The sequence below is a fragment of the Rhinoraja longicauda genome, chromosome 16 (genome assembly GCF_053455715.1).
Source record: "Rhinoraja longicauda isolate Sanriku21f chromosome 16, sRhiLon1.1, whole genome shotgun sequence".
In the NCBI taxonomy this organism is placed as follows: domain Eukaryota; kingdom Metazoa; phylum Chordata; class Chondrichthyes; order Rajiformes; family Arhynchobatidae; genus Rhinoraja; species Rhinoraja longicauda.
Window position 1 is genome coordinate 16,450,712 of NC_135968.1, and position 25,439 is coordinate 16,476,150.

The 25,439-nt window shown below is 41.5% G+C and overlaps 1 protein-coding gene across 2 annotated transcripts in view; it reads right to left on the reverse strand.

Moving 5' to 3' along the window:
• Positions 1-25,439, reverse strand: part of oga (O-GlcNAcase) — a 46,654-nt gene that overhangs the window by 18,736 nt on the left and 2,479 nt on the right. For both annotated transcript variants that reach the window (XM_078413289.1, XM_078413290.1), the window contains exons 2-10: positions 15,999-16,050; positions 15,342-15,439; positions 13,951-14,081; positions 12,901-13,072; positions 12,041-12,139; positions 10,660-10,944; positions 9,906-10,064; positions 7,414-8,030; positions 3,366-3,540 (exon numbers count right to left, since the gene is read on the reverse strand). In XM_078413289.1, coding sequence (XP_078269415.1) covers positions 3,366-3,540; positions 7,414-8,030; positions 9,906-10,064; positions 10,660-10,944; positions 12,041-12,139; positions 12,901-13,072; positions 13,951-14,081; positions 15,342-15,439; positions 15,999-16,050 — 1,788 coding nt within the window. The remainder of the gene's footprint in view (positions 1-3,365; positions 3,541-7,413; positions 8,031-9,905; positions 10,065-10,659; positions 10,945-12,040; positions 12,140-12,900; positions 13,073-13,950; positions 14,082-15,341; positions 15,440-15,998; positions 16,051-25,439) is intronic.

Here is a 25,439-nt window from a genome sequence, read left to right on the forward strand (position 1 = left end):
AATAAATTTGAATGAAATGTCGTTACCATGCAGTCATGCAGCTCATTTACATCAACGGCACAAACCTGCAGCTCCACTACAGACAGATGTGATCACAGATAAAGCACAGGTTTCCAACAAATAACACTGGAGACAATGTTTTTATACAAAGGCCATTATACAACCCATTTCCTGGAGCTGATAGCTTCAGGTAGTGCCTTTAACAAAGCTGTGCTTCAATGCTATACATTTAGCACAGTTCACAAAGGATCCAAACTATATGCTGCTGTGGAGCACCTGTATCGGATGATTAGTCGATCCTCCTCTGGGACCAGCATGCAAAGAGTCACCACACTACGGCACTAGCCTGTCAGTCCCGCTGAATGCCAACTTGTGGGACACAGTTTGGGAGGCAGAGGTTGAATAGAAGCTCGCACTGTATCTGCACTTATATCTGCACTGTCGCGATTTAATGGGGTGAACACGGAGGCAATTTAGGCCGTCAGAAAATCTGAGATCTAAAACCAGCCAGAAAAGTGAAAAGCCACTCAATATTTGGGACCAAATGTTGACTTGAGAAATAAATGCTTAAGTTTTGCTATTAGCCATACTTCCAAAACAAGAAATCGAAGCATCAAACATTGCACCGGCTCCTGCACAAAGCAACTTTCCCCACAATCCTAATGGGGACAAGGTGGGAAGGGTCAGATGCACCGAAGCCCCCCTTCCACAATTAAGAATTCTTGCACCATGGTTTATAAACTGAAAGCAATACTGGAAAACTCTGTTCACTTTGACTTTCCACTTTCGCTCACTATTCCAAATAGGTGAACAGAAATGATGACTGGCTTGCAGTCCATACCATGACAGTCATCTGACAAGATCAGCAGAGCAGCACAAGAGAGAAAGCTTCAGTTTCTAGGCCGTGCTCGTTTTTATGGATCAATGCAAAAACGAGTCTGTAACCTGGCTACGAATAAGGAAGCCTTCCTCTCGATTCACTAGTGAGATACAGTCCTGAGCAGTACCCACGTTACTTGCCAATCTAGAATGAAAAATGCAGAACTTTAATAAAATGACAGATATGGAATGTGGCACGGAAACACTTTACTGAACCTTCAGTATATGTTTTTAGGGCTGGGGCATGGAGAACTAGATTAATTTTTATGCTGCAATTGACTTCCATTTGCAAAATGAATCAGCTTTGAAAACTGAGCCCATTTCTAAAAATTAACTGCAGCTTCAGAAATAATTTTTCCTACATTATAACAGACCGCAAAACAAAACATTGCATAAAGCTTGTAACGGGTACTTGGGGGACAGTAACACAACTAGCTTTTGATTTCAAAGTTAATCTGGACTGTGTTCTATAAAAAAAAAAGTTAAAGCATTTCTTATAATACTGGCTGCATAAATGTGACTTCAAGACTTCCTCAAAACATTCTCTTAGAAAACCTCACTGCCTATCACTAAGCTTAATGAATGATCGCGCCACGCTTCATACATCAGGCGTTGTCGATCCCACAGCTGTAGTAACTTGTGCTGAGGATTCTTCCATCTGTACACAATGAGGGAAGAAGACAAGACAATAGAAGAGGCCGTTAGTAACCCTTCACATCACAGCATCACACTCAGGTTATGACAGAATGCAAACCGCATCACTGAACACTAGGACAATCTCAGTGGGGGAAAAAGCCGAGCTCTAAAGCTGCCTTTCTCACAACTTGTGCCCCCCCTCCAATGTTTAATGAACTAACACTGAATTTGCCGAATAGTTTGTTTGAAGCACTGCTGTTTGTGTAATCTATTGTTGATTTTGCCAAAATAAAATTAAAACATAGGAACAGGCCCTTTAGCCCACAATATCTGCGCCGAACATAATGCCAATTATGACTCCAATAATGGAATCTAATATTTGTAAGCTGCCAACTAACTGTTGTATACTGCTGATTAATAGATAAGATGAATCTAAGCTCTCACATAAGAGTTCAATACTGACTCAAGGGGGAAAAAAAAGCATCCCACTCATTGATTTTCTTTTAACTATCAGGAGGGTCAGATATTCATCATTTCTGATCTCTACCAGAAAACTGCTATTCTACATTCTGAATTGTATCACAACCACATGGTGGGCTGTACACCTGCCATTATAAGATTGCAAACTCTTGTGTTACACTCACTGCAGCATTTGTGGAAGTCAAGAATTTTCTCGCCCCTCCCCAACACACAACGGCAGCCTTTTACAAAAAACTATCGAAATGCTTTGCCCTCGGACTGGGGACCTTGCCACTAGAATAATCCTAGGCGTTTCAAAAGACGAACCCGTGCCGTGATCACGACGCCAGTTGAGCTGCCTGCTGCATTATTCTTTAAAAGACTGCATCCACGCCATATTCCCTGTCATCTGCGTAGAACCTGTGAATAAAATTTGGTTACATGCCGTAACCTAGACCATGCTGGTGCCTGAGACAGTCCGCACTCCACCACCTCAATCAAAGTAAGCTCTCATCGTTGTTTCATTCCATGACTGTATTCCAATTGCATTTGCAAAAGGAGATTGGAGTCTCCAGATATTAATACGGCTTACTGCCCATTTTTTGTTGTTGTTTTGGAACTGGTAGCAATTGTGAAGTACTGACTGAAGCAGCAGTCACCAGAATAGCCTTGCGTGTTTTATAAAGCTCGCATGCGCTGTGGCCTGGAGTTTGCGTTCCAAGCCTTCGGCTTCTGCTGGCGTGCCACTGTTCTGTTGGAAACAGTAATGTTACAAGACACACAGCAAGCAGCTCCCAACGGCAGGGTGTGATCTCGGCACATTTCAGTTCTCCCTGGGTTAATTCCTCTGGGTGCCATTCCACAATTTCGAGACATTTTACTAGTTCTAGTGACGTGATGCAGTCCACAGTCAGTCCCAGAAAAAAGAGACAACACAAAAATGAAATGCAATGAGCTGTTTCTTTTTTTTTTTTTATCACCACTGGGCTTTAAATAGTTACAAGGAACAACTGCATCATCCTCTGAAAAGTAAAGTTAGTGGAAAAGAGTGGTTTAGAAACTATTAACTCAAAATCATTAACTCTAATCCTGGTGTTGGTTTAAAATCCCAGCTCAGAAACAAGATATCAGCATGCCAATGTCCTGCACTGTACATGTGATGTGGGCAGGGGAGGGGAATTCAAGATCAATGTGGGTTAATTAGAAGATGCCGTATCTTTAAAGGACAGAAGTAGCGGATGGCAGAAATTATTTCTGAAGTGCGACCTTCGGATTCCAGATCGATTTGGTGCAGTGATAGTTTTAGTTTAAGAGTTTTCAAGGGCTGACACAATTGTAGGATCTCAAACCAAGAGCATGTGGGATCAATACCAGACTGCGATATTACCTACCTAACCACTGGACAAAGGATTTCACCATGGCGACAACACCCTTTATGTCCCAGACGTAAGGGTACAAATCGTAGAGAATGGATCGGTTTTCGCAGTTAGCCAGGCGAGTAAACATCTGCATTACTCTGCAACACATTTCTTCAAACTTGGTGGCTCTGAAATGCCATTTCTCAATCTGTAACAGAAAAATCAGAACTCTTCTTATTGTCTAAATACACACTTATGGATAGAGTATAACTCAATGCAATTTTGGGTCGGCAGTGGAGCAGCAGTAAAGCTGCTGCCTTACAGCTCCAGAGACCAGTGTTCGATCCTGACTACAGGTGCTGTCTGTATGGAGTTTTACGTTCTCCCTGTGGGTGTAGGATAGTGTTAATGTACGGGGATCACTGGGCGGCACGGACTTGGTGGGCCGAAAAGGCCTGTTTCCGGCTGTATACATATATGATATGATGATATATGGGTTTTCTCCGGTTTCCTCCCACATTCCAAAGACGTGTAGGTTTGTAGGTTATTTGGCTTCTGTAAAAATTGTCCCTAGTGTGTAGGATAGTGTTAGTGTATGGGTTATCGGTGGTCTGCACGGACTCTATGGGCCTAAAGGCCCGTTTCCATGCTGTATCTCTGAACTAAACATTTTATCATTTGAATATTCCCCAGGGTGAGGCAATCATTTCTTTGAAAGAACCTTCTACTTAAAAAGATGTAATTAATCCTGGAAATAGGGTGTTTAGTTGCTCAGCTTGCAATTTTAAAATCAGTCAATAGATCAATACATCACCAAACCACACCCAAGATTGTTAACAGGAAGAGCTGACCACCAAATAATGTTTAAAGACAGATCCTTAGAAGAGGCAAAAATGCAGAAGAAATGGAGGAAAATAATATCAGGTCAGCAAAGGCCATGTTCAACTCAAAGGACAGAAACAAAAAGGAACTGCAGATGCTGATGTTTTACGTAGAACACAAATTACAGGAGGAACTCAGAGGTATTATTCAAGGGCGGTACGGATGAGCCAGGGAACTCCAGGTAGGTGAGTCTTATGTCAGTAGTACAGAAACTATCGAGAGAAAAATTATTTGGGACAGGATTTAGGATCACTTAGACTGACTAGGGGTAGTTGGCACAGGTTTATGTATGGGGAATCCTGCCTCACCAATCAGATCTTTTTTTTTTGAGGCGACTAAGAAAATGTATGAGAGCAAGGCAGTAGATTTATTTATTTCCCTCTGTACTCCACAATTTGAGATTTGTAATAGGAAAAATCACATGTGGTTAAAGTGCACATTGACAGATTTTAATAAACGCCATTTTTATACATTTTGGTTTCACCATGTTGAAATTACAGCAGTGTTTATACAGTTCCCCCATTTTAGGGCACCATAATGTTTGAGACACAGCAATGTCATGTAAATTAAAGTAGTCATGTTTTGTATTTTGTTGCACATCCTTTGCATGCAATGACTGCTTGAAGTCTGCGATTCATGGACATCACCAGTTGCTGGGTGTCTTCTCTGGTGATGCTCTGCCAGGCCTGTATTGTAGCCATCTTTAGCTTATGCTTGTTTTGGGGATAGTCCCCTTCAGATTTCTCTTCGGCATATAAAAGGCATGCTCAATTGGGTTCAGATCGGGTGATTGACTTGGCCACTCAAGAAATGATCATTTTTTAACTTTGGAAAAACTCCTTTGTTGCTTTAGCGGTATGTTTGGGATCATTGTCTTGCCACTGAATGAACCACCCGCCAATGAGTTTTGTGGCATTTGTTTGAACTTGAGCAGATAGGATGTGTCTATACACTTCAGAATTCATTATGCTACTGCCATCGGCAGTTGTATCATCAATGAAGATAAGTGAGCCAGTACCTTCAGCAGCCATGCATGCCCAGGCCATAACACCCCCACCACCGTGTTTCACAGATAAGGTGGTACGCTTTGGATCTTGGACACTTCCTTCTCTCCGCCATGCTTTGTTCTTGCCATCACTCTGATATGTTAATCTTCGTCTCATCTGTCCACAAGACCTTTTACCAGAACCGTGGTTGCTCTTTTAAGTACTTCTTGGCAAACTATAACCTGGCCATCCTATTTTTGCAGTTAACCAGTGGTTTGCATCTTGCAGTGTAGCCTCTGTATTTCTGTTCATGAAGTCTTCTGTGGACAGTGGTCATTGACAAGTCCAAACCTAACTCCTGAAGAGTGTTTCTGATCTGTCCGACTGGTGTTCGGGGATTTTTCTTTATTATAGAGAGAATTCTTCTGTCATCAGTTGTGGAGGTCTTCCTTGGCCTGCCAGTCCCTCTGCGATTAGTAAGCTCGCCAATGCTCTCTTTCTTCTTAATGATGTTCCAAACAGTTGATTTTGGTAAGCCTAAGGTTTGGCTGATGTCTCTAACAGTTTTATTCTTGTTTCTCAGTCTCATAATGGCTTATTTGACTATCATTGGCACAGCTTTGGTCCTCATGTTGATAAACAGCAATAAAAGTTTACAAATGTGATGGAAAGACTGGAGGAAAGACTAGGTGCTGAGAGCATTCTTATATCAGCATTGAGACAATTAAACACACCTGAGCAATTACACCTGTGAAGCCATGTGTCCCAAACATTATGGTCCCTGAAATGGGGGGACTATGTATAAACACAGCTGTAATTTCTACATGGTGAAATCAAAATGTATAAAAATACCCATTAATAACATCTGACAAAGTGCACTTTAATCACATGTGATTTTTTTCCCCAATTACAAATCTCAAATTTTGGAGTAGAGGCAAAGAAATAAATGATGGGTCTTTGTCCCAAACATTATGAAGGGCACGTACATTCAAGGAGCAGAATTAGGCCATTTGGTCCTTCAATAGTCAATAGTCGTTTATTTGTCACATACACATAAATGTGTAGTGAAATGAAACATTACCCGCAGTTGAAACATCAAGTCTACTCCACCATTCACGCATGGCTGATCTATCTTTCCCTCTAAACCCCATACTCCTGCCTTCTCCCCATAACCCCTGACACCCTTACTAATCAATAATCTGCCAATCCCCACCTTAAAAATATCCATCGACTTGGCCTCCACAGTTGTCTGTGGCAATAATTTCCACAGATTCACCAACATCTGGCTAAAGAAATTCCTCCTCATCTCCATTCTAAAGGTACGTCCTTTTATTCTGAGGCTATGGCCTCGGGTCCTAGACTCTCCCACTAGTGGAAACATCCCCTCCCCACTCACTCTGTCCAGACTTTAGCAAGGCTTTTGGCAAGATCCCACATGGCAAGCTGGTGCAGGAAGTTATGGCGCATGGGATCCAAGGTATTTTGGCAAACTAGATCCAAAATTGTTGGGGTGATAGGAAGCGGTGGGTAATGTTGCAACTGTAAAAGACATAGCTGGCTACATTTGGAATATTGTGTTCAATTCTGGTCACCTGTCGAAGGAATGTGGCAGCGCTAGAAATTTTGAAGAACAGATTCCTCAGGATGTCACCTGGAATCAAGGGTTTCAGTTACAAGAAGAGATTGGATAGGTTGTAACTGTTCTCATTGGAGGCGGAGGAGTGTAGTTTTATAAATTATCTGGGAGTTAAATAGGATGGATAGTCAGTTTTTCTCCAAGCGTAGACGTCTTAAACTGGAGAACGCGTTTAAAGTGAGAGAGGAAACATTTAAAGGAGAGAGAGTACACAGGTTTTCTCCCCAAGAGGATGGTACATGTGTGGAAAAAGCTGGCAAATGTGGACATAAACACAGCACATAAGCACATGGGAAAAGAGGGATGTGGGCCAAGTGGGATCAGTATAGACAGTCTTCTCAGTCGGCACGGAGGCAACAGACCAAAAAAGGCTGGATCGGTGTACGACTGTCAGATGTTGACTGGCCTCTTCACCTGCTCCATCTCAATATATAACTTATATCGACTCCATTCCATAACTTCCAGGGATCATTAAATGAATCATTTCAGAAGGAGCTGTACACTGTGCCTAACACTTTGCTGGAGCCGCCCTGTGTGTTTGATAGGAGAGAGTAAACAAAATCTCTCTACATTTTACCTTCTCAGCATCTTTTCCTTTACAGTTCACACTGACGACACTACTGTTTGCCCGAAGCCACTGAAATTCCCTCAACATCTGAACAGATTTGGGTCCGTGCTCATAAGGCAGATAGAACATCTCAGCCAAGAGGTTCAGATCTTCCAAAGTCACAGCCTCAGCAGCATAGAGAGGCTTGTCGTTGGGACCTGGGATGTACTGTTCCTTGTTCATCTGCTCATCTGTCTGCATCAGTGCCATGTCACTTCCCGAATCTTCCTGCATAAAGATCTCCGGAGACTTGGATTCAGCAATACCGTCTTTGTCCATTTCCATGGGTTTGAGATCCTCAGACATTTTGGCTTTGACGATGTCTGTAAGGATCTGATTAACGTTTTTGGTTTCTTGCTCGTCTGGTTTTTCCAATACCATTTCCATTGGCTCCTCATCGGACTGCTGTTTCTTTTCCTCCTCTTCCTTGGCCAGTAAGACCGGCTCGCCACTCAGTGGGCTTCCCTGACTCATGATGGGCTGCTGATAAACCGTGGTCACTGTCGTAGAAGAGTTCAGGCATGGTGTGTCAATCCCTCCCGTGTCAACCGAGTTTGTCTTTGCACCGCTGTGAGGGACTGATCGGCCTGAAAACAAAAAATATTCATTAAACAAAAAAGCAAACTAGAAACTTGAAAGCACGCACCAGCATACTCAGAAACAGCTGTTATATCAAGCTTCAAAATGTTCTTTCCATAAGCTTGGGTACCGTCTGATTCACCTCTACCCCATTGCAGACATTGGACTTGGTCTCTGGAATTGATGGGCTACAATGCTGAGAACTATATTCTGCACTCTGCATTCTTCCCCATTGTTCCATCTATTGTACTCGAGTTTGACAAGTGTATTTTTGGATAGAACATCCAATCTGATGGGAGATCATACAAAACAAACCTTTATGCAGTGACTCAGTGCATGTGGCTATAAATCGAAACCTAATTCATGAATAGTTCAAAGGAAAATTCCAGTTTAGCAACAATATTTTAGCACAAAACTGGAATGGAATGGAAGATCTCACAGACCAAAATTGACAATGTTCTCTCAATAGAGCAGCAACAGGCAACCATCTAACTTTGCCTTTGTTTACCCAGCATCTATTCTTAAGCAGCAGCAAAGTGATGGAAGTGCCATCTCATAGAAATTACTCTTGTATAGGATTTTCACACCAAGGTGGCTGTAGTGTTGGGAGTGTTATAGAACAGAGGGACCTTGCAGTACAAGTACATAACTGCCTAAAAGTGGTATCAGTGGACAGAGTGGTGAAGATGTTTGGCATGATGGCGTTTGTTGGTCAAAGCATCAAGTACTGGAGTTGGGATATGTTGCAGTTGTACCAGACGTTGGTGAGGCCTCACATGGAGTGCTGAGTACAGTTTTGGTCACCCTGCTAGAAGAAAGATGCCATTAAGCTGGAAAGAGTGGTAAGATTTACAATTATACAGAATGAGGGCCCGGGTTTATAGGGAAAAGTTGGGCAAGCTAGGACTTTATTCCTTGGAGCAGAGGAGCCTTATGGTGACCTAAATGAGATACGGTGAATGCACGGAGTCTTCTTTCCAGGGATAGGAAAATAAAAAACTATAGGGGATAGGTTTACAGTGAGGAAGGAATCTAGGGGGGGGGGGGGCACAACCTTTCCAGACAGAGGGTGATGTTTATGGAACAAGATGCCACAGTAGTTGAGGCAGATACAACTATTTCAGGTCATTCTGCTTACGAAGCCTACACTGTGAATGGAAAGGTTAAATCGTACTCAGTAGGGAGGGAGGCATGCAGGGGTACATAATTTGTAGAAGTATTCAAGGGCAGTTGAGGAAAATTATTGCTAGTGATTATATTTAAGAATAGTGCGCACGGTAGCGCAGCGGTAGAGTTGCTGCTTTACAGCGAATGCAGCGCCGGAGACTCAGGTTCGATCCTGACTACGGGTGCTGCACTGTAAGGAGTTTGTACGTTCTCCCCGTGACCTGCGTGGGTTTTCTCCGAGATCTTCGGTTTCCTCCCACACTCCAAAGACGTACGGGTATGTAGGTTAATTGGCTGGGTAAATGTAAAATGTAAAAATTGTCCCTAGTGGGTGTAGGATAGTGTTAATGTACGGGGATCACTGGGCGGCACGGACTTGGAGGGCCGAAAAGGCCTGTTTCCGGCTGTATATATATGATATGATATGATATGATATGAAGAAGTCTTCACACAAGGAAGACCCATGGGGTGCCTTTGAGGATTGAGAACTGGCAAGTGGCCAGCAAGAACGAGTGGGCTGAATGCTATCATTCTGACTCTACCCAGATTTGTTCTTGGCTCTCCTTGATATTGTTCAATTTGGACGTACGCAACAACATTAAATGGAAACTGAAAAGCAAATCTTTCTGTGCCAATCACATTCCAGTATTTGGGAGTATAAAACTTAGTGGGTCATCGATAGGAAAGACTTGGTGAAAATGCGGTCAAATGCTTACAGTTATACTGATGTGGTACTCCAAATTCCTGCATCCACTCTGTTATGGCCAGCTTCAAAGCCATTTGAGGGCTGTACAAGACATCCATTTCTATCTCCTCGTCACTGCCTTCATTTTCAAGTTTGATCTGGATGGACACGGTGTTCTCTTCTGTGTCAGCTGGACGAAAGAAAAAGGATAACCCATAATAAAATCAGCATCAATATTCCAATTAAATGCAGAAGTCACAGGAGAACAGAGAAGGTGGGGTGGCAATCGTTTTGGTATATTTATCCTTTGTGGTTTTCTGACTGAGCCAGAGGTGCTTGCTGCCAGTTAACACAAAGTACAGTATGATCACTTGTTACGTGACTAAAATACTATGGAATGTGGTAAGGAACAGCAAGATCCCAGCTTCACACTCTGATGCACAAACATACCAACAGCAGCACTTCCCCCAGCGACTTCAGCTGTACAGACGGCAGGCATTGAATACAAAACATTTGTGCCAATTTCAGCCTCATCTTCAAAATCACCATACATCCACGGGTGGGGGAAATAATTACCACCCATTAATGTTGGGTTAATGTTATAATCATGTTATTATTCTTATTAATAGTAAGATTAATGTTGTGAATACAAACAATTGGGTTTTCTGGGGTCACAACCAACTGTACCCCCACATTTTTAATGCACCTCTACCAATGTTGGAAACGACACTAAAGTTACAAATGACAGATGCAGCCAGCAGCGAAGTTTCACGCAGTCTACTTACTCATTACGACGTCCTTCCTCACACCATTCATGTTGGATTTGTACCAGGTAGCCAGCGTGTGAATGGCGACAAAGTTCCCTTCAAATTCACAGTTGGGGTTCGTTAATACTCCTTTCAGTCGTGGAATGAGCTCAGTTGACCGCCCTTTGTACGGCCCAAGAAAGAGGCGTTTCTGATCATAATCATTGGCATGTAGATTGTCCCAGATGAGAGGAGACCTCTTCAATATTTTGGTGACCTCTTCAATAGATTCCACAGAGATATCTTTGGACACGACCTTTGGACCTACAAATCAAGAAAAAAAGTTTGTTTCTCACACATTTTACCCGTTTTACTGTTTGCAATCAAGTACTTGGTCCAAATGTTATTGATTTACCATATTTTAGTTTAGAGATACAGCGTCGAAACAAGCCCTTCGGTCCACTGAGTGTATGCCGACCATCGATCACTTGTACTCTAGTTCTATGTTATACCACTTTCACATCCCACACACTAGCGGCGATTTACAAAAGCCAATTAACCTACAAACCCACACGTCTTTGGAATGTGGGAGGAAACCAGAGCACCAGAGAAAACTCACGCAGTCACAGGAGGAAGGTACAAACTCCAAAGGCAGCACTATAGTTAGGGTTAAACCCAGGTCTCTTGTGCCATGAGGCCGCAGCTCTATCATTGCGGCACTGACATTTATAACAAAATAAAACATTAAAGATTCAAATTTAACCTTAACTGTTCTCCAATGCAGGGGGTGGGGAACACAGAATTAGGTTATTTTTCTTTCAGTAGCATAGAAGCCAGATATCTCAATCTGTACCCCTAGGCTTAGTAATTCAAGCCAAGTTTCAAACTCAGAATATTATGCAGAAAATATCCCCCACACAAAATTGTCAGGGGATCAGAACACTGATATACAGTGACCTACTCACAAAATACCAGTACAAAAAGTGTCTTCAGGGATAGGCACATTGCCCCCGAAAAGGGTAGACAGATAAATTTGAAATATTTCCCGATACTGCTAGAAAACAGCACCATTTAAAGGCAATTAAGATGTTAGCATTCCTTTGGAATACTGACATTATTAAATAGGTATACATACATTGCATGCAAGGCCACTGTCCCAGAGGTCAATTTGAAAATGTTGCTATTGCAGAGCCAAGTAACAAATAAATATATTTTAGACACAAAGTGCTGGAGTAACTCAGTGGGCCCCTGGTTAACATGGAGAGGTGACATTTCGGGTTGGGACCCTTCTTCCGACTGCAGTCTGACTCGAGTTACTCCAGAGCTCTGTATTTTTTCTGTAAACCAGCATCTGCAGTTCCTCGTTTCTACAAATATACTCTTGACATTGATTTGACAAGATAAATTAACAGTAGAGTACCTGTCCACAATACATCAATGCCAGGCAGAAGCTTATCTCCAACAGTCCTGAGATATGGGGAATGGGCAACATTGGGGTAGCAAAATGTTCCACAGTATTCTGAAAAAGATGAGCAAAAATACGAAATAAATACCACTTCTAATGCCATTATGTTTGAACATGACCGCGTGGTCAGTAAACAGCAAAACTAACCCTACAATTAAATCTGCAGATGCCTTCCCAATCTGATTTGGAACATTTAATCTAAACAAATCAAGTTTCATGGGGGGGTCAAAGGAAAGTGTTCTGCATGGAGAATTTGACTACATTTCCCGTAATCTCACACTTGCAGACTCCAGTCACAAATGGCACGTATAAAGCAACTCTGACCAGCCCAAGAACCCCCTTGGTAGCACAAAGCATTTGAAGAAACTTTACTGAACTTCAGATTTTTGTATTTGCAGAGTCGAGAGTTGATTGTGAAATAGAAATCTGGGAAACAAATTTTCTTCACACGTGACTAAAACAAATCTCACGAGAGGTCACTGTTCATTAATACAAAAACATTTTTTGGAACTACTTCCTTTTAAACAACAGACAAATTACAGTAAAGTTCAATTACTTTAGCAATTCTACAGCTGGAATATACAACCAGTCTCAAAGATCAGCAAGTACAGAAATGCATCTAACGAAAGAATGTTTCTGGCGAGTTTTAAATCAAAAGAGTCAATTCTGCACCCTCAAAATTTCTGGCTTTGCGCTGGAGTCAAGAAGACCTTTGCAACTATCAAATGCAAAAAGGAAAAGCATTACAGATTCACTGGCAGCAGAAACCTTATACCCAGGTTGCATTACAGTAAGAAATATTTCTGCATACTCACCAGTTGGACAGAATAAAAAGTGTTCCGGCTCTTCCAGGTACTGATAAATCTCGTTAGTAACTGAGAGTTGTGCATGTGCAAATGAGCTGAAGACCTCTTTATCTGCTGGACATATGTTGTGGTCAATGTCATCAAATAACAGTGCAAAAGACTTGCAACCAAACTGTGACACCTGTAAAACAGGAAGACAGTGTTTTTAACTGGAATTATGCCATTGGCCCAACTTGCCCTTGCCAACCAAGATGCCCTATCTACATTAGTCCCACCTGCCTATATTTTGCCCATATCCCTCTAAACCTTTCCTATCCATGCACTTGTCCAAATGCTTTTTAAATGTTGTGATACCTACCTCAACTACCTCCTCTGACAGCTCATTCCATGTACCCACCATCCCCTTTTTCTCCTCAGGTTCCTTTTAACACTTTCCCCTCTCTTTAAACCACGGTCCTCTGGTTATTGATTCCCCTACTCTGGGTAAAAGACTGCACATTTACCACATCTATTCCCCTCGTGATATTACACAGCTTTATATGGTGCCTTTAACAAGGTCCCACACAAGAGATTAGAGTGCAAAATTAGAGCACATGGTAATGAGGATAGGGTATTGACATGGATAGAGAACTGGTCAATTCATTGGATGTATTCAAGAGAGTGTTAAATATAGCTCTTGGTGCTAATGGAATCAAGGGATATGGGGAGAAAGCAGGAACGTGGCACTGATTTTGGATGATCAGTCGTGATCATATTGAATGACAGTGCTGGCTCGAAGGGCTGAATGGCCTACTCCTGCACCTATTTTCTATGTTTCTAAGATCACCCCACATCCTCCTGTGCTCCAAGGAATAAAGTCCTAGCCTGCCTAACCTCTTCCTATAAGTCAGACTCTCAAATCGTGGCAGCATCCTTGTAAGTCTTTTCTGCACCCTTTCCAGCTTAACAATATCCTTCCTCGAGCAAAATCACTTCCAATCCCATTCACCTGGTTGGCAATTGAAAAAGTTGAGTAACAAAATTGAGTATGACTTCCAGAAATATCACAAAAACACTCACCTGATCCAATTTGCGTTTAAGAGTTGCAACCTCCTTCTGATTTGAGAAAGTGATATCCAGTCCAGGTGATATGGCATAGACAAACTCAATACTGTGCTCTTTTGCTGCAGTAATTAGCTGCATCAATTGCTCTAGAACAAGAAAAAGATGAATAAACAAAAGCTTTGCAGCAGAAATGTTGAAAAAAAATCAATCTAAGAGCCAAGAAATTGGTCAACTCCCAAAACAGACAACAGCACACCGCTGATACAACAGGACATTGAAAAGGCCAATGAGCTGGGAGATAAGAAACTGCAGATGATGGAATCTTGAGCAAAACACAGTGCTGGAGGAACTCAGCGGGTTAGGTAGTTTCAGTGGAGGGAATCGACAGCGAGACATTTTAGGTCAGGACCATTCCCCAGAAAGATGCTGAAATAAGAAACGGTTCAGTCAGAAGGGTCCTGACCCAAATCGCCACCAGAATTTATGAATTTATAAAATTTCTGTTATATATTATTTATGTATAGCCTGTTTAAGGCCTGCTGTGCTACAGTAGGGAACAATGTCAGAGGTCTGTTGTCAGTACATCTGACAATTAAACACTCTTGACTCATTTAGAAGGATGAGGGGGGATCTTATTGAAACATATAAGATAATTAGGGGATTGGACACATTAGAGGCAGGAAACATGTTCCCAATGTTGGGGGAGTCCAGAACAAGGGGCCACAGTTTAAGAATAAGGGGTAGGCCATTTAGAACGGAGATGAGGAAGAACTTTTTCAATCAGAGAGTGGTGAAGGTGTGGAATTCTCTGCCTCAGAAGGCGGTGGAGGCCAGTTCATTGGATACTTTCAAGAGAGCTGGATAGAGCTCTTAAGGATAGCGGAGTGAGGGGGTATGGGGAGAAGGCAGGAACGGGGTACTGGCGGTGCTGGCTCGAAGGGCTGAATGGCCTACTCCTGTACCTATTATCTATTGTCTATGAAACATACACTTCACTCTGCCTCTTCCCGGGACTGAAGAGTGTGTTCTTCAACTAGTGGTGGAGCTCAATCACAAAGGGAAATATGTGTGTAGGATAAACAGCGCCAGAAACCCAGATTCGATCCTGACCTCGGGTGCTGTCTGCATGGAATTGGCACGTTCTCCCTGTAACCGTTTGGGCTTCCTCCAGGTACTCTGCTTTGCTCCCACACCCCAGAGACATGCAGGCACAATAGCCTCTGCAATTGCCCCAAGTGTCTGTAGGGAGCAGATGCAAAAGTGGGATAATGTAGAACTAGTGTGAACGGGTGATCAACGGTTGGCTTGGACTCAGTGGGCCGAAAGGCCCGTTTCCATGCTCCACCTCTGAACTGAACTAAATTGTACAACATTAACGGAAAGGGAAAAATGGAACTGAGACTCACCTGCTTCTTCAACAGAGTACATCTCTCTCCAGAACATTCTGTGCTTATAATCATCCTTTGGTGCATAAAGGTATGTGTTCAATCCCCATCGACGCATTCTGTTGAAGAATGTAACAATAAAGACGCACATTAAGCCTCTGCACTGAAGTATCCAAAATGCTGGAGTTTTAGATAAAACCAGAACACCAGTTCAGATGACCAGATTTGGTGGAGGAAGAAACAAAAGGGGCTAAATCAGCCCACAAAGGATGCACATGTAACTATTTAGAACAGTTACTTCAAAGCTAAAATGTTAAATCTGTAACATTACAAACCAAATCAAACATACAAACACACATTAAAGGAAAAAAATAGGTTGAAGGTTAAAATCCACACAGAAAAGTTATTAGTGAGAATAACTTCTAGCTAGAGTGGAGAAAAAAGCTTTAGAATCTAATTTTAATCCAATGGCAGGAAACTAGGTTATTTATCAATACACTTCCAAAGGCGAAAAGAGAAGAGAAGACCAGGTTTCCTCAGTGACAATTCACACTACTATTATTTCTCTATGTATGGATTCACACGGGGTTAATAAATAAACCTAAAGTCATGAGATTGCTGATTTAGTTTGAAGAGACAGTCAACTTCAAAATATACCTACGAGTTATAGAAACACACCTTCTGAACAGCTCCTTTCTCTGTTCCATGCTCCAGGGACGCCCATAAAATCCTAGGAAATCGGAAAACAGATTAAAAAACAAAATACTGCAAATGGCACAGATTTCATATATCTGCCCGAAGGATTTGATGCTAAGCAAATAATAACATGGTATTAAATACGAAATAAAAGCAAAATAATTCAATAAAATTTATTTTTATTCATTCGTGACTATGTGCCTAATAAAGCTGGTAAGGACAGCGTGTATTGTGTCTATAAACCAGCATTTGCAGTTACTTTTTATTATATCATGTATTGCCTGGTAGCTTTGAATTGGGAGGCATGTATGCCAAGTCATTTCCAAGGACACATTCTTTTGTGACACTAATATTAGCAGTAAAGTGGATAACAAAGGAGACCATCTAAGATTACAGAAGGGTCTTGATCAACTGGGCCAGTGGGCTGTGGAATGGCAGATGGAGTTTAAATCAAGATAAATATGAGGGGTTGCATTTTAATAAGTCAAACCAGGGTAGGAACTACACAGAAAGTGGTAAGGAGTGTTGAGGAACAGAGGCACCAAGGAGTGTGGGCACACAATTCCATGAAAGTTCAGACACAGATGAACAGTCTAAAGGCGGCATTTGGAGTTCTGGCATTCATCAGTCGGAATAATGCATACAGGAGGCGGGATGTCATGCTTGGGCCATATATTTGAAGTACTATACACAGTTCTGGTCTGTGCTGTGTTGCTGTTCAAAGTAAGAAGCAAAGTGAGGTCTATTTCATGGAAAATATTAGTGGAGGCCCTCATTAATTCTGAAAATTGCAAACAAGAATTCTTGGGGATGGAGCGTATAATTCACACCATTTCATTGCAGTACTGAAGAAGTTCTCTACTATCTGGGGTGCAATCGAAACATCAAATCTGCCACAAGGGTCTTAAAAAAAAAACTTTTTGAAGAGTGGCATCATCTTTGGCCTCTGGTTACTACCAACATGAACTAAATATTTCAATGATCACAATACATAAAAGACTGCAGATGCTGGAACACTGTGCAAAAAAAAAAAGAAACCAGAAGAAATTAGCAGGCCAGGCAGCAATCATGGAGGGGAATGGATTGGAGACGTTTCTGGACTGGATCCCTCTTCATGCCCATTTCCCTGCCCAGACTATGCCTGACCTGCAGAATTCCTCCAGGAGTTTGTTGTTTGCTTGGAATTTCCCACAGTTGCTAAAATTTGTCCAACACTGAAAATAGATTGATATTTTAAAAGACTAAGATTACAGTGCACTTGTGTCAGAACATGAAGCACTCAGAAAGCAGTGACATAAAAATGTGTCCAGCAGGGAGATTTACATCATTTACGTCAAAACATCTTATGACATCTAATGTTAACAGTAATTACACAGTCTGATAGTTGCAATTTGGCATGTGGAAATAATTATTTACTTGGTTCTTTCTAAAATCATTAGACTAGACAAAGGGAATTGACTTGAAAGATTGCTTGAATGATGGATGTTAGGATTGAGACTCCAAAACACTGCTGGGGTGAAGAGATGAATTATTTAAAGGGCACCCATGCTATTAATATCCAAGCCCATTTTCATCTGAAACATTAATTATACCTCCTATTTCAGTTAAGCAGGACTGAAACCTTGAATTGTACCTCAAATAGATTTCACCATCCATCCTACCTTTTGCAACCTATAAAACCCAAACTGCTAACCCTTCTGTAATCTTAGATGGTCTCCTTTGTTATCCACTTTACTGCTAATATTAGTGTCACATGGTATCTTTAAATTCATACATGTCCAGTTCACTAATCACCATGTGTAGGAAAGAGCTGCAGATGCTGGTTTAAACAGAAGATAGACACAAAATGTTGGAGTAACTCCACTGGAGATGCTGCCTGTCCCACTGAGTTACTCCAGCATTTTGTGTCTTTCACTAATCACCATTGTGCTTGTTGAACCATACTGGTACCCAGCAAAAAACTGAAGAAGGGCCTCGACCCGAAACGACACCCATTCCTTCTCTCCCGAGATGCTGCCTGACCTGCTGAGTTACTCTAGCATTTTGTGAAATAAATACCTTCGATTTGTACCAGCATCTGCAGTTATTTTCTTACACTAGCCTTTTGTGACTGTCGTCCGTTTTAAACCAGCATCTGCAGTGCCTCCCAACACATCCGAAAACACATACAAATCTTTTCCTTGCTTTTACATCCCTCCACAGTAGTTGGTCACCTAGCTCTGCAATCCTGTTCTCCTTCAATATGCCCCCCACCCACCCATTTAAACAGACACAATTAGTAAACGAATCTGTTGCTTTTTTATGTGTTTGGTTACAGTAGTTATGCTTTCAGCTTTCATGACACTAAACTGGGAAATTGAGCGGTGAAGGCTGCTTTGTGCGCACGGCACGCTGTTTTAAACCCAGGTCACACAAGCCATTTACACACAAACAGCTGTTCCCAAATTCCTTGATGCAGAACAAGTGTTGCCCTGGCAACCCAAGAGCCAATAACCTCACAGCAAAACTGCCACATCACCAGCTCCAATCCACCAGTAATCCTTATACAATGCTGAACATGCTTATGCTTTGACCTTCGCCATAAATAGGAAACATGTTAAAATTAAGCACTTATCGAGCAAGTATCTCGTAAATTATTGCGTGTAAATATTATCCCTTCTCAATTGGCCGTGGGAAATTAAGTGGTTAAAAAAAATCTATTAAATGGAACCTTTCTTGAACTGAATGGCATCACTGTTGTTTTGCCACTGCAGAGGGAGACATCTTACAAATATTGTACAATCCTAAAGCATGTACTGAAAAGATATATAGCATCCCAACATTTTGGCATGAGGCATGTTGTCACAATTTTTGTTTCAATTGAAGGATGACAAATGAGATCCTTTGCATTGTAGGCAGTGTGCTTAGCAGAGTGCCAGAAACTAAACAGTTGGGTTGCTAATTAGTGATCTCGAAACCAAGCACATAACACGGCAACAGATTCCTTTACTACTCATGTCTAGTCACTATTACATCAAACCAAATATGCTCCCACGTTGCCAAATAGAACTGGCACATTTACATGCAGTGGGAGGCCAAAATGAAAGAGTATCAGCCACAGTCAATGTCAACTGCTCAGTACACAGATCCCACCCCCTGCATTCAGACAGCCTGTGACATATGGTTGCTGTCTGAACTCACATTTCTGGTCACGCTCTAAATAAAAACAAACCGCGTTGAAACTCCATGACAGGCACGAGGAAAGTTCAAAGGCTATTTAGGTTCATTTAGTAAGAAAATAGCCACTCTTGTTTATTGATTGAAAGATACAGCATGGAAATAGGCCCTTCGGCCCACTGAGTAAACGTAAACCCATTCAAGTAGTTCCATGTTACTCCAATTTCATAGCCACTCCCTGCACACCAAGGCCAATTTACAGCAGCTAATTACCCAACAGACCAGCACATTTTTGGGATGCGGGAGGAATCCGGAGCACCCGGAGGAAACCCGTACAGTTACAGGGAGAACGTGGAAACTCCACATGGATAGCACCCAAGTTCAGAATCAAATCTGGGTCTCTGTTGTCAAGACAGCAGCTCTATCAGCTGCATTCTGCAGGACATTCGCCCATCTCGAAAGGGATACCCAATTAACCAGTGATGCCACTATTTTTTTTGGATCAATCATCTTTTCTACTCATCCCCCCACCCACCCAATGCACCACAGTCCTGAAGATTCAAGATAAGCTCTCCCTTATGAATGGGGAGCAGACAGACAGGCCACATTCAGATTAGTTTTTTGTCATATACAGTCCACCAGCACCTCATTTAACCCAGACAGAATCATGCCAACATAATTGAAATTCCCCCAGACATCCCCCCAAAAAAAGTGCTACCTAGGCTGGGTGAAGTGGTCGATCTCAATCTCATCGGGACTTCCGATCAGCGGGGCAAATTAGCCCCCTGTAGCCAGGGCCCCGAAACTCCGGCCCAGCAGGAGCCAGCGGATCTGTTCCCATACCCGAGTTCTTAGGCTGACTTGTGGGCCGGTATCTCAGCACCCCAGCAGCCTAAGCGGACCCTTCCAGTAACGTTTCACTCCACCTGGAGGTCCATGACCTCTGGATAGACTCAAAAAGCTGGAGTAACTCAGCGGGACAGGCAGCATCTCTGGCGAGAAGGAATGGGTGATGTTTTGGGTCGAGATTATTTCTGATTTAAACCAGCATCTGCAGTTCCTTCTTACACATGGCCCATGACATCTGTTGGTCCAGCAAAACGGGTAATCCGGGAAGGCTCTGGAACCAAAGGTGCTGGAAAAGAAATCTAAACTGGGGTGCTGGACCGTACATCAGTGTGTAATGAAATTCCTTGCTCACATGAAACTCAGAGTAAACAGCTGATTGTAATGATGGATACAACGATAAATTGAACAAATGCCAAACTGCAGAATGGTGCAAAGATTGCAGTGCCAAAAAACCTCTGAAATAACAGACTAACCGAATGGGGTAGAGTCAAGGGTAAGAGTACGTGACAGCAGCTCCATGAAGGTGGATGTGAAAGAGGTGATTGGTTCAGGAGTCCGATAGCAACAGGAAAGCTGTTCCAGAATCTGGGCATCCAAGCCTTCTAGTTTCTGTATCTTCTCCCAGAAGGTAGAAGTGACAAATGGCCAGAATGGCAGACATCCTTAATGGTCCAGTCTTGCTGATGCAATGCACCGTGAAGATGGACTGGATGGAAGGAAGTGATGAGCCTGTGATGGCTGTGTTCACTACTGTAGACTCAGGCAGTCAAGATCGGTGCAGTTGCCATACACTGCAGAGATGCATCCCGTCAGAATACTTTCAATAAGAGTCCTGGCAGTCATCGCTATATTCTAATTACCAATCTCAACACCATGAAACAGCTAAGGTAGACACAAAATGCTGGAGTAACTCAGCAGGTCAGGCAGCATCTCTGGAGAGAAGGAATGGGAGACGTTTCGGGTCGAGACCCTAGTTCAGACTGAAGGGTCTCGATCTGAAACGTCACCCATTCTTTCTCTCCAGATGCTGCCTGTCCCGCTGAGTTACTCCAGCATTCTGTGTCTATGTTCGATTTAAACCAGCATCTGCAGTTCTTTCCTACACTGAATGTATTCACTGAGTTTAATCAAACCATCCTCAAGAAAGCAAAACCGAGAATAGGTAGACATGGGAGATTATACATATTCCTGAAAGATTAATACGCCTCAACAAAATAGGGTCCTGGGGGTAATCAAAGCAGTCGATTAAGACTATATACAGGATTGAAAGGAAACAAACTTTCCAAGTGAGTGCCCAATGTTATTAGAGAAAAGCTGTCACAATGATTCCAATAGGGAACAGAATGTCTAGGAGGATATCATGCCGTCTAATCAGGCCATTCCACTTCCCATTTTGTGACCTACAGTTAATTAGTCAAAAAGTCTTAGTGGACACCATTTTCAAACAATTAGTATTTCTTACAAATGGAATTTTCAAATTTGACTTTTATTCAGAATGCTGCACTACCATTCTTGTCAATGTCAGCAGAACAGGGACATCAACAAGGAGGGAATGAAATACAAACATGCAAGTCACCTCTGGCCACATGCACAGATTTGTGGGGATCAGGAAATAACACTGATAATAAAGATTGGATGCATCCCTGCATCGTAAACATAGCCAACCCTTTGCAATCATCCAGCTACAGTGGGCCAAGAAATGGCAGATGGAATGTATCTCGCATAAGTGTGAGATGTCACAATTTGTTAAATTAAACCAGGACAGGATTTGCACAGTAAATAAGACTCCGGAGAATGTTGTAGAACGGAGAGAACCAGGAGTAGAAGTAAGCTCCCTGAACATAGCGACACAGATCAACAGGGTGGTGAAGACTGTTTGGCATGCTTGCTTTCATCAGTCAGGGCACCAGGTTCAGGAGTGCAAAAAAAATCACGAGGATGTTTTTGGCATCGGAGGACTTGCGTTAAAAAGAAGGGTTGGAGAGGCTAGGACTTTTCCCACGTTATAATGTGTATGGTTACTGTTCTTTTTCCAGCTCTAGAGAATCTAAGACTAGAGGACAGGTTCAAGATATGAGAGTAAAGACTTAATAGTGACCTAAGGTGGCAACTTTCCAACAGAGAAGATGAAGGGTTCAAGGAAGCAAGAGGAAGCAATAGAAGTACAAATTACAATGTTTAAAAGATATTTGGCCAGGAACAAGGGTAGGAAAGATTTATCGGTATGTGGGCCAGATGCAACTAGCTTAGATTGACATCTTTTGTTGGCATTGACAAGTTGGGTCGAGGGATCTATTTTGGTGCTGTATGACGACAAAATATTGTTGGCCAGTACTCCCTTTCACCCGTCAGGCAATATTACTAGAGCATTAGTTTGTAAATGCATTTCATTAATTTTGCCTTCTTAATGTACAAAGGCAAATCTGTGGCACAGGCAACCACACCGCTAGTACGTACTTGTTTTCTGCTACTTTTATTCTGCAATATAAAATGGAATATCTGCAACCGGGTTTAGCAAAGTGACACCCGAATAAAAATAATGACTAGACTACTTTGAAAACAAATTAGGGGATGCAGACAATACCATGATTCTCTAACCCACAATTCCCATGGTTTGGCTACACAGACTGAATGCAGGGGAGACAAAGGGATAATTCTAAATCTTATTCTTAAAGTGAAAAGGAATGTGGCAGCGAACCAAATAGCAGGCTGCCAGCTGTTGCAGGAGACTGGAACAGTTTAAGCAGATTTCATAGGCATGGTAATACTGTGTCAGTAGGTTTAATTCACCAGCGCCTAGGAGGAGGAAAGGCACCAGTATTCCTACCCAGCATTCTGCAAATGATCAAAATGTCAACATGAGACAGTGCTTAATTTTACACTAAGGCTTTAAAATAATTGAGTAAAACGGATACATTAGGAGTCTTGTTGAAAGTAGCCATGGTGTGATGGGTGTTTTAACATCAGGATTAGATCACATTAGGCAAAATGGCCATATGGAGAATCATTGTTCCAGCCAGTTATCATCCAAATTACCCCAAACCCCAATAGATTTACGTCAGCGCTGTACTGCAAAGTTCAAACTATTCAGCTTCACACTAATAATTTAGAAACTGAGCTAGTCGTGGCAACCTGCTTAGGTTTACAGCATTTATTTAACTAACTGAATCACATTTCATCAACTTTATTATTTTAAATCAGTAATGTACAATGCTTACCAAGATCACCATTCATATATTGAGGTCTATTGGAGATTCTATAACAGAATTTGGCTTCATCAACTTTGGAAATAGTTGGGTGTAGTTGACTTTAATTAACTCAGAAATCCTAACTTGCACTGCCATGCCAATACTGCATTAAATATATTAAACTCCCTCATTTATCAAAGAGATACCACTCGTCTCGTGGTGGGACACTGATGAGGTTTGCTGACTTAATAAACCAATCAGGGCACACTTTGAGCAACACTTCTCCTTTTAGAGAGTTACTTCAGTCAGTTAGCTATTCTACAGAACATAAATGATCAAAACTAGGTGCCATTTTGCACAAATGAAATACTTATTTCAAAAATATAGTATAATCCAGGATTGAAGATAATATTAAGAATATTAAATAATACAATTCAAGGAAACGGAGAAAAAAAATCAATTTGGAAAGGTCTCGGAAATTGGATCAAATAGGCAAAGATCCTGCTATTAATCTTTGCACTAATGGCCAAAAAAAGAGAACTGAACAGTATAGGGCTAGATGCAAAACTGAAGAGAATTACAAGCGATCAAATGATTTCACTTTTTTGTAACTATCGTATCACACAGCAAAAGCTCTAAAGTAGTAAAAGGGATACAACAAAGTGGGCAATGACAATTACACATTTTTTAAAAAGGCAGTCAGAGCAGTGAACATATCCAGCATTAAAAAATGCAATTGCTTTACATTATAAGTCTCTTAAGTTGTGGGGCTTGAGGCAAAATGCAATGAATCGGATTACCAACATTAGAATCCTCTGGCTAACCAAAAACTCCTCAGCAATCACACAAGACTTGCTATCAACCCACAGCATTTAATCTTGCTTCAGCCACAGCAAGTAAACTACTCAAACAATCTTTGAAACAAAATGCAAAGAGATAATGCTCAATTGAACATGTTAAAATGCTATAATTTATCAATCATACTTTTCTGATAAATACACTATCACAAAGGAAAAGTCCTGATCTTAATACAAAACTAGTCAGTGACTCAGCTATACAAATTTGAACAATTAAAACCCCACAGGGTGAAGAAAACTTTAGAGCAGACATTTTGTGTTCTCTATTTTGGTCACTTCTGGAGCAGAACTTTAAGTCTCACATCAAGAAAACTACAAACAAAATGTCTGCCAATTATCTGTCAAAAAAAGCCCAAAGTTGGCCCGCACAGGGAAAATTCAATGTGTGCACAGTTCCTTGCAGTTACCCATGATCCGTCTAAAGTTTATAACTAGCTGAATTCTCAAAGACCGTAAAGGAGACCCTTTTTTTCTCAAGTCTAGCTCAAACTAGCTCAAAAATTAATGTTTTTTTTGCCAAACAAAAACTAGTCACATGGTTTATAAACCAAATATTCTTTCATGATGCAATTATGGAACCAAACATTGCATGTATCTGCAAACTGTCAGACTTAACTTGGGTTAATAGCATTTACCCTCAGTCATTAGATTATCCACTACACCGCCTTAATACCGTGTCAAGAAATTGACTGGACAGTTTATTATATATCCGTCATCCTTTTAAAATGGGATATTACAGCCAGGTTACATTTTTCAAATATTAAACTGGCATTATGCAAATACTGAGAAGCTTCAGGACCATAAAAAAATAACTGATTTATAACATGATCACATAATGTTATACTACCTGGCCCTGCAAAAAAAATATTGCACTCCATGATTGTCGAATAGCAAAGCTCCTTCTAATTTCTCAACAGCTATCATAGGTCACCAAATGATAGCTGTTCTCACCAAAACAACCATGCTGAAAATATATTCTACTACTCCGACATCAGATAAAAGTGCTTAACAGTAAAATAGGTTTTATTGATTATAGAAGGAACTGCTGGTTTACAAAAGAAGACCCAGAGTGCTGCAGTAACTCAGCTGGTCAGGCAACATCCCAGATGGACATGGATCGACAAAGTTTCAGGTCGGAACCCATATTTTATTAATATGGCCTTGCCCATAATTCAGTCCCTACCACCCATTACTGTTTCCATAGATTTGGCAACCTTTCAAGGACCACTGCAAACATTTGAAGGTAGATATTAAATCCAAACAAGTAGGAAAAATAATTCAGTGATTGCTTTTGGCCTTCTGATCTTCAGAGGCATTCAATCAAACAGCAGTGGTATGGAAAAGGGATGATAAACCATTCATGCTAAAACCAG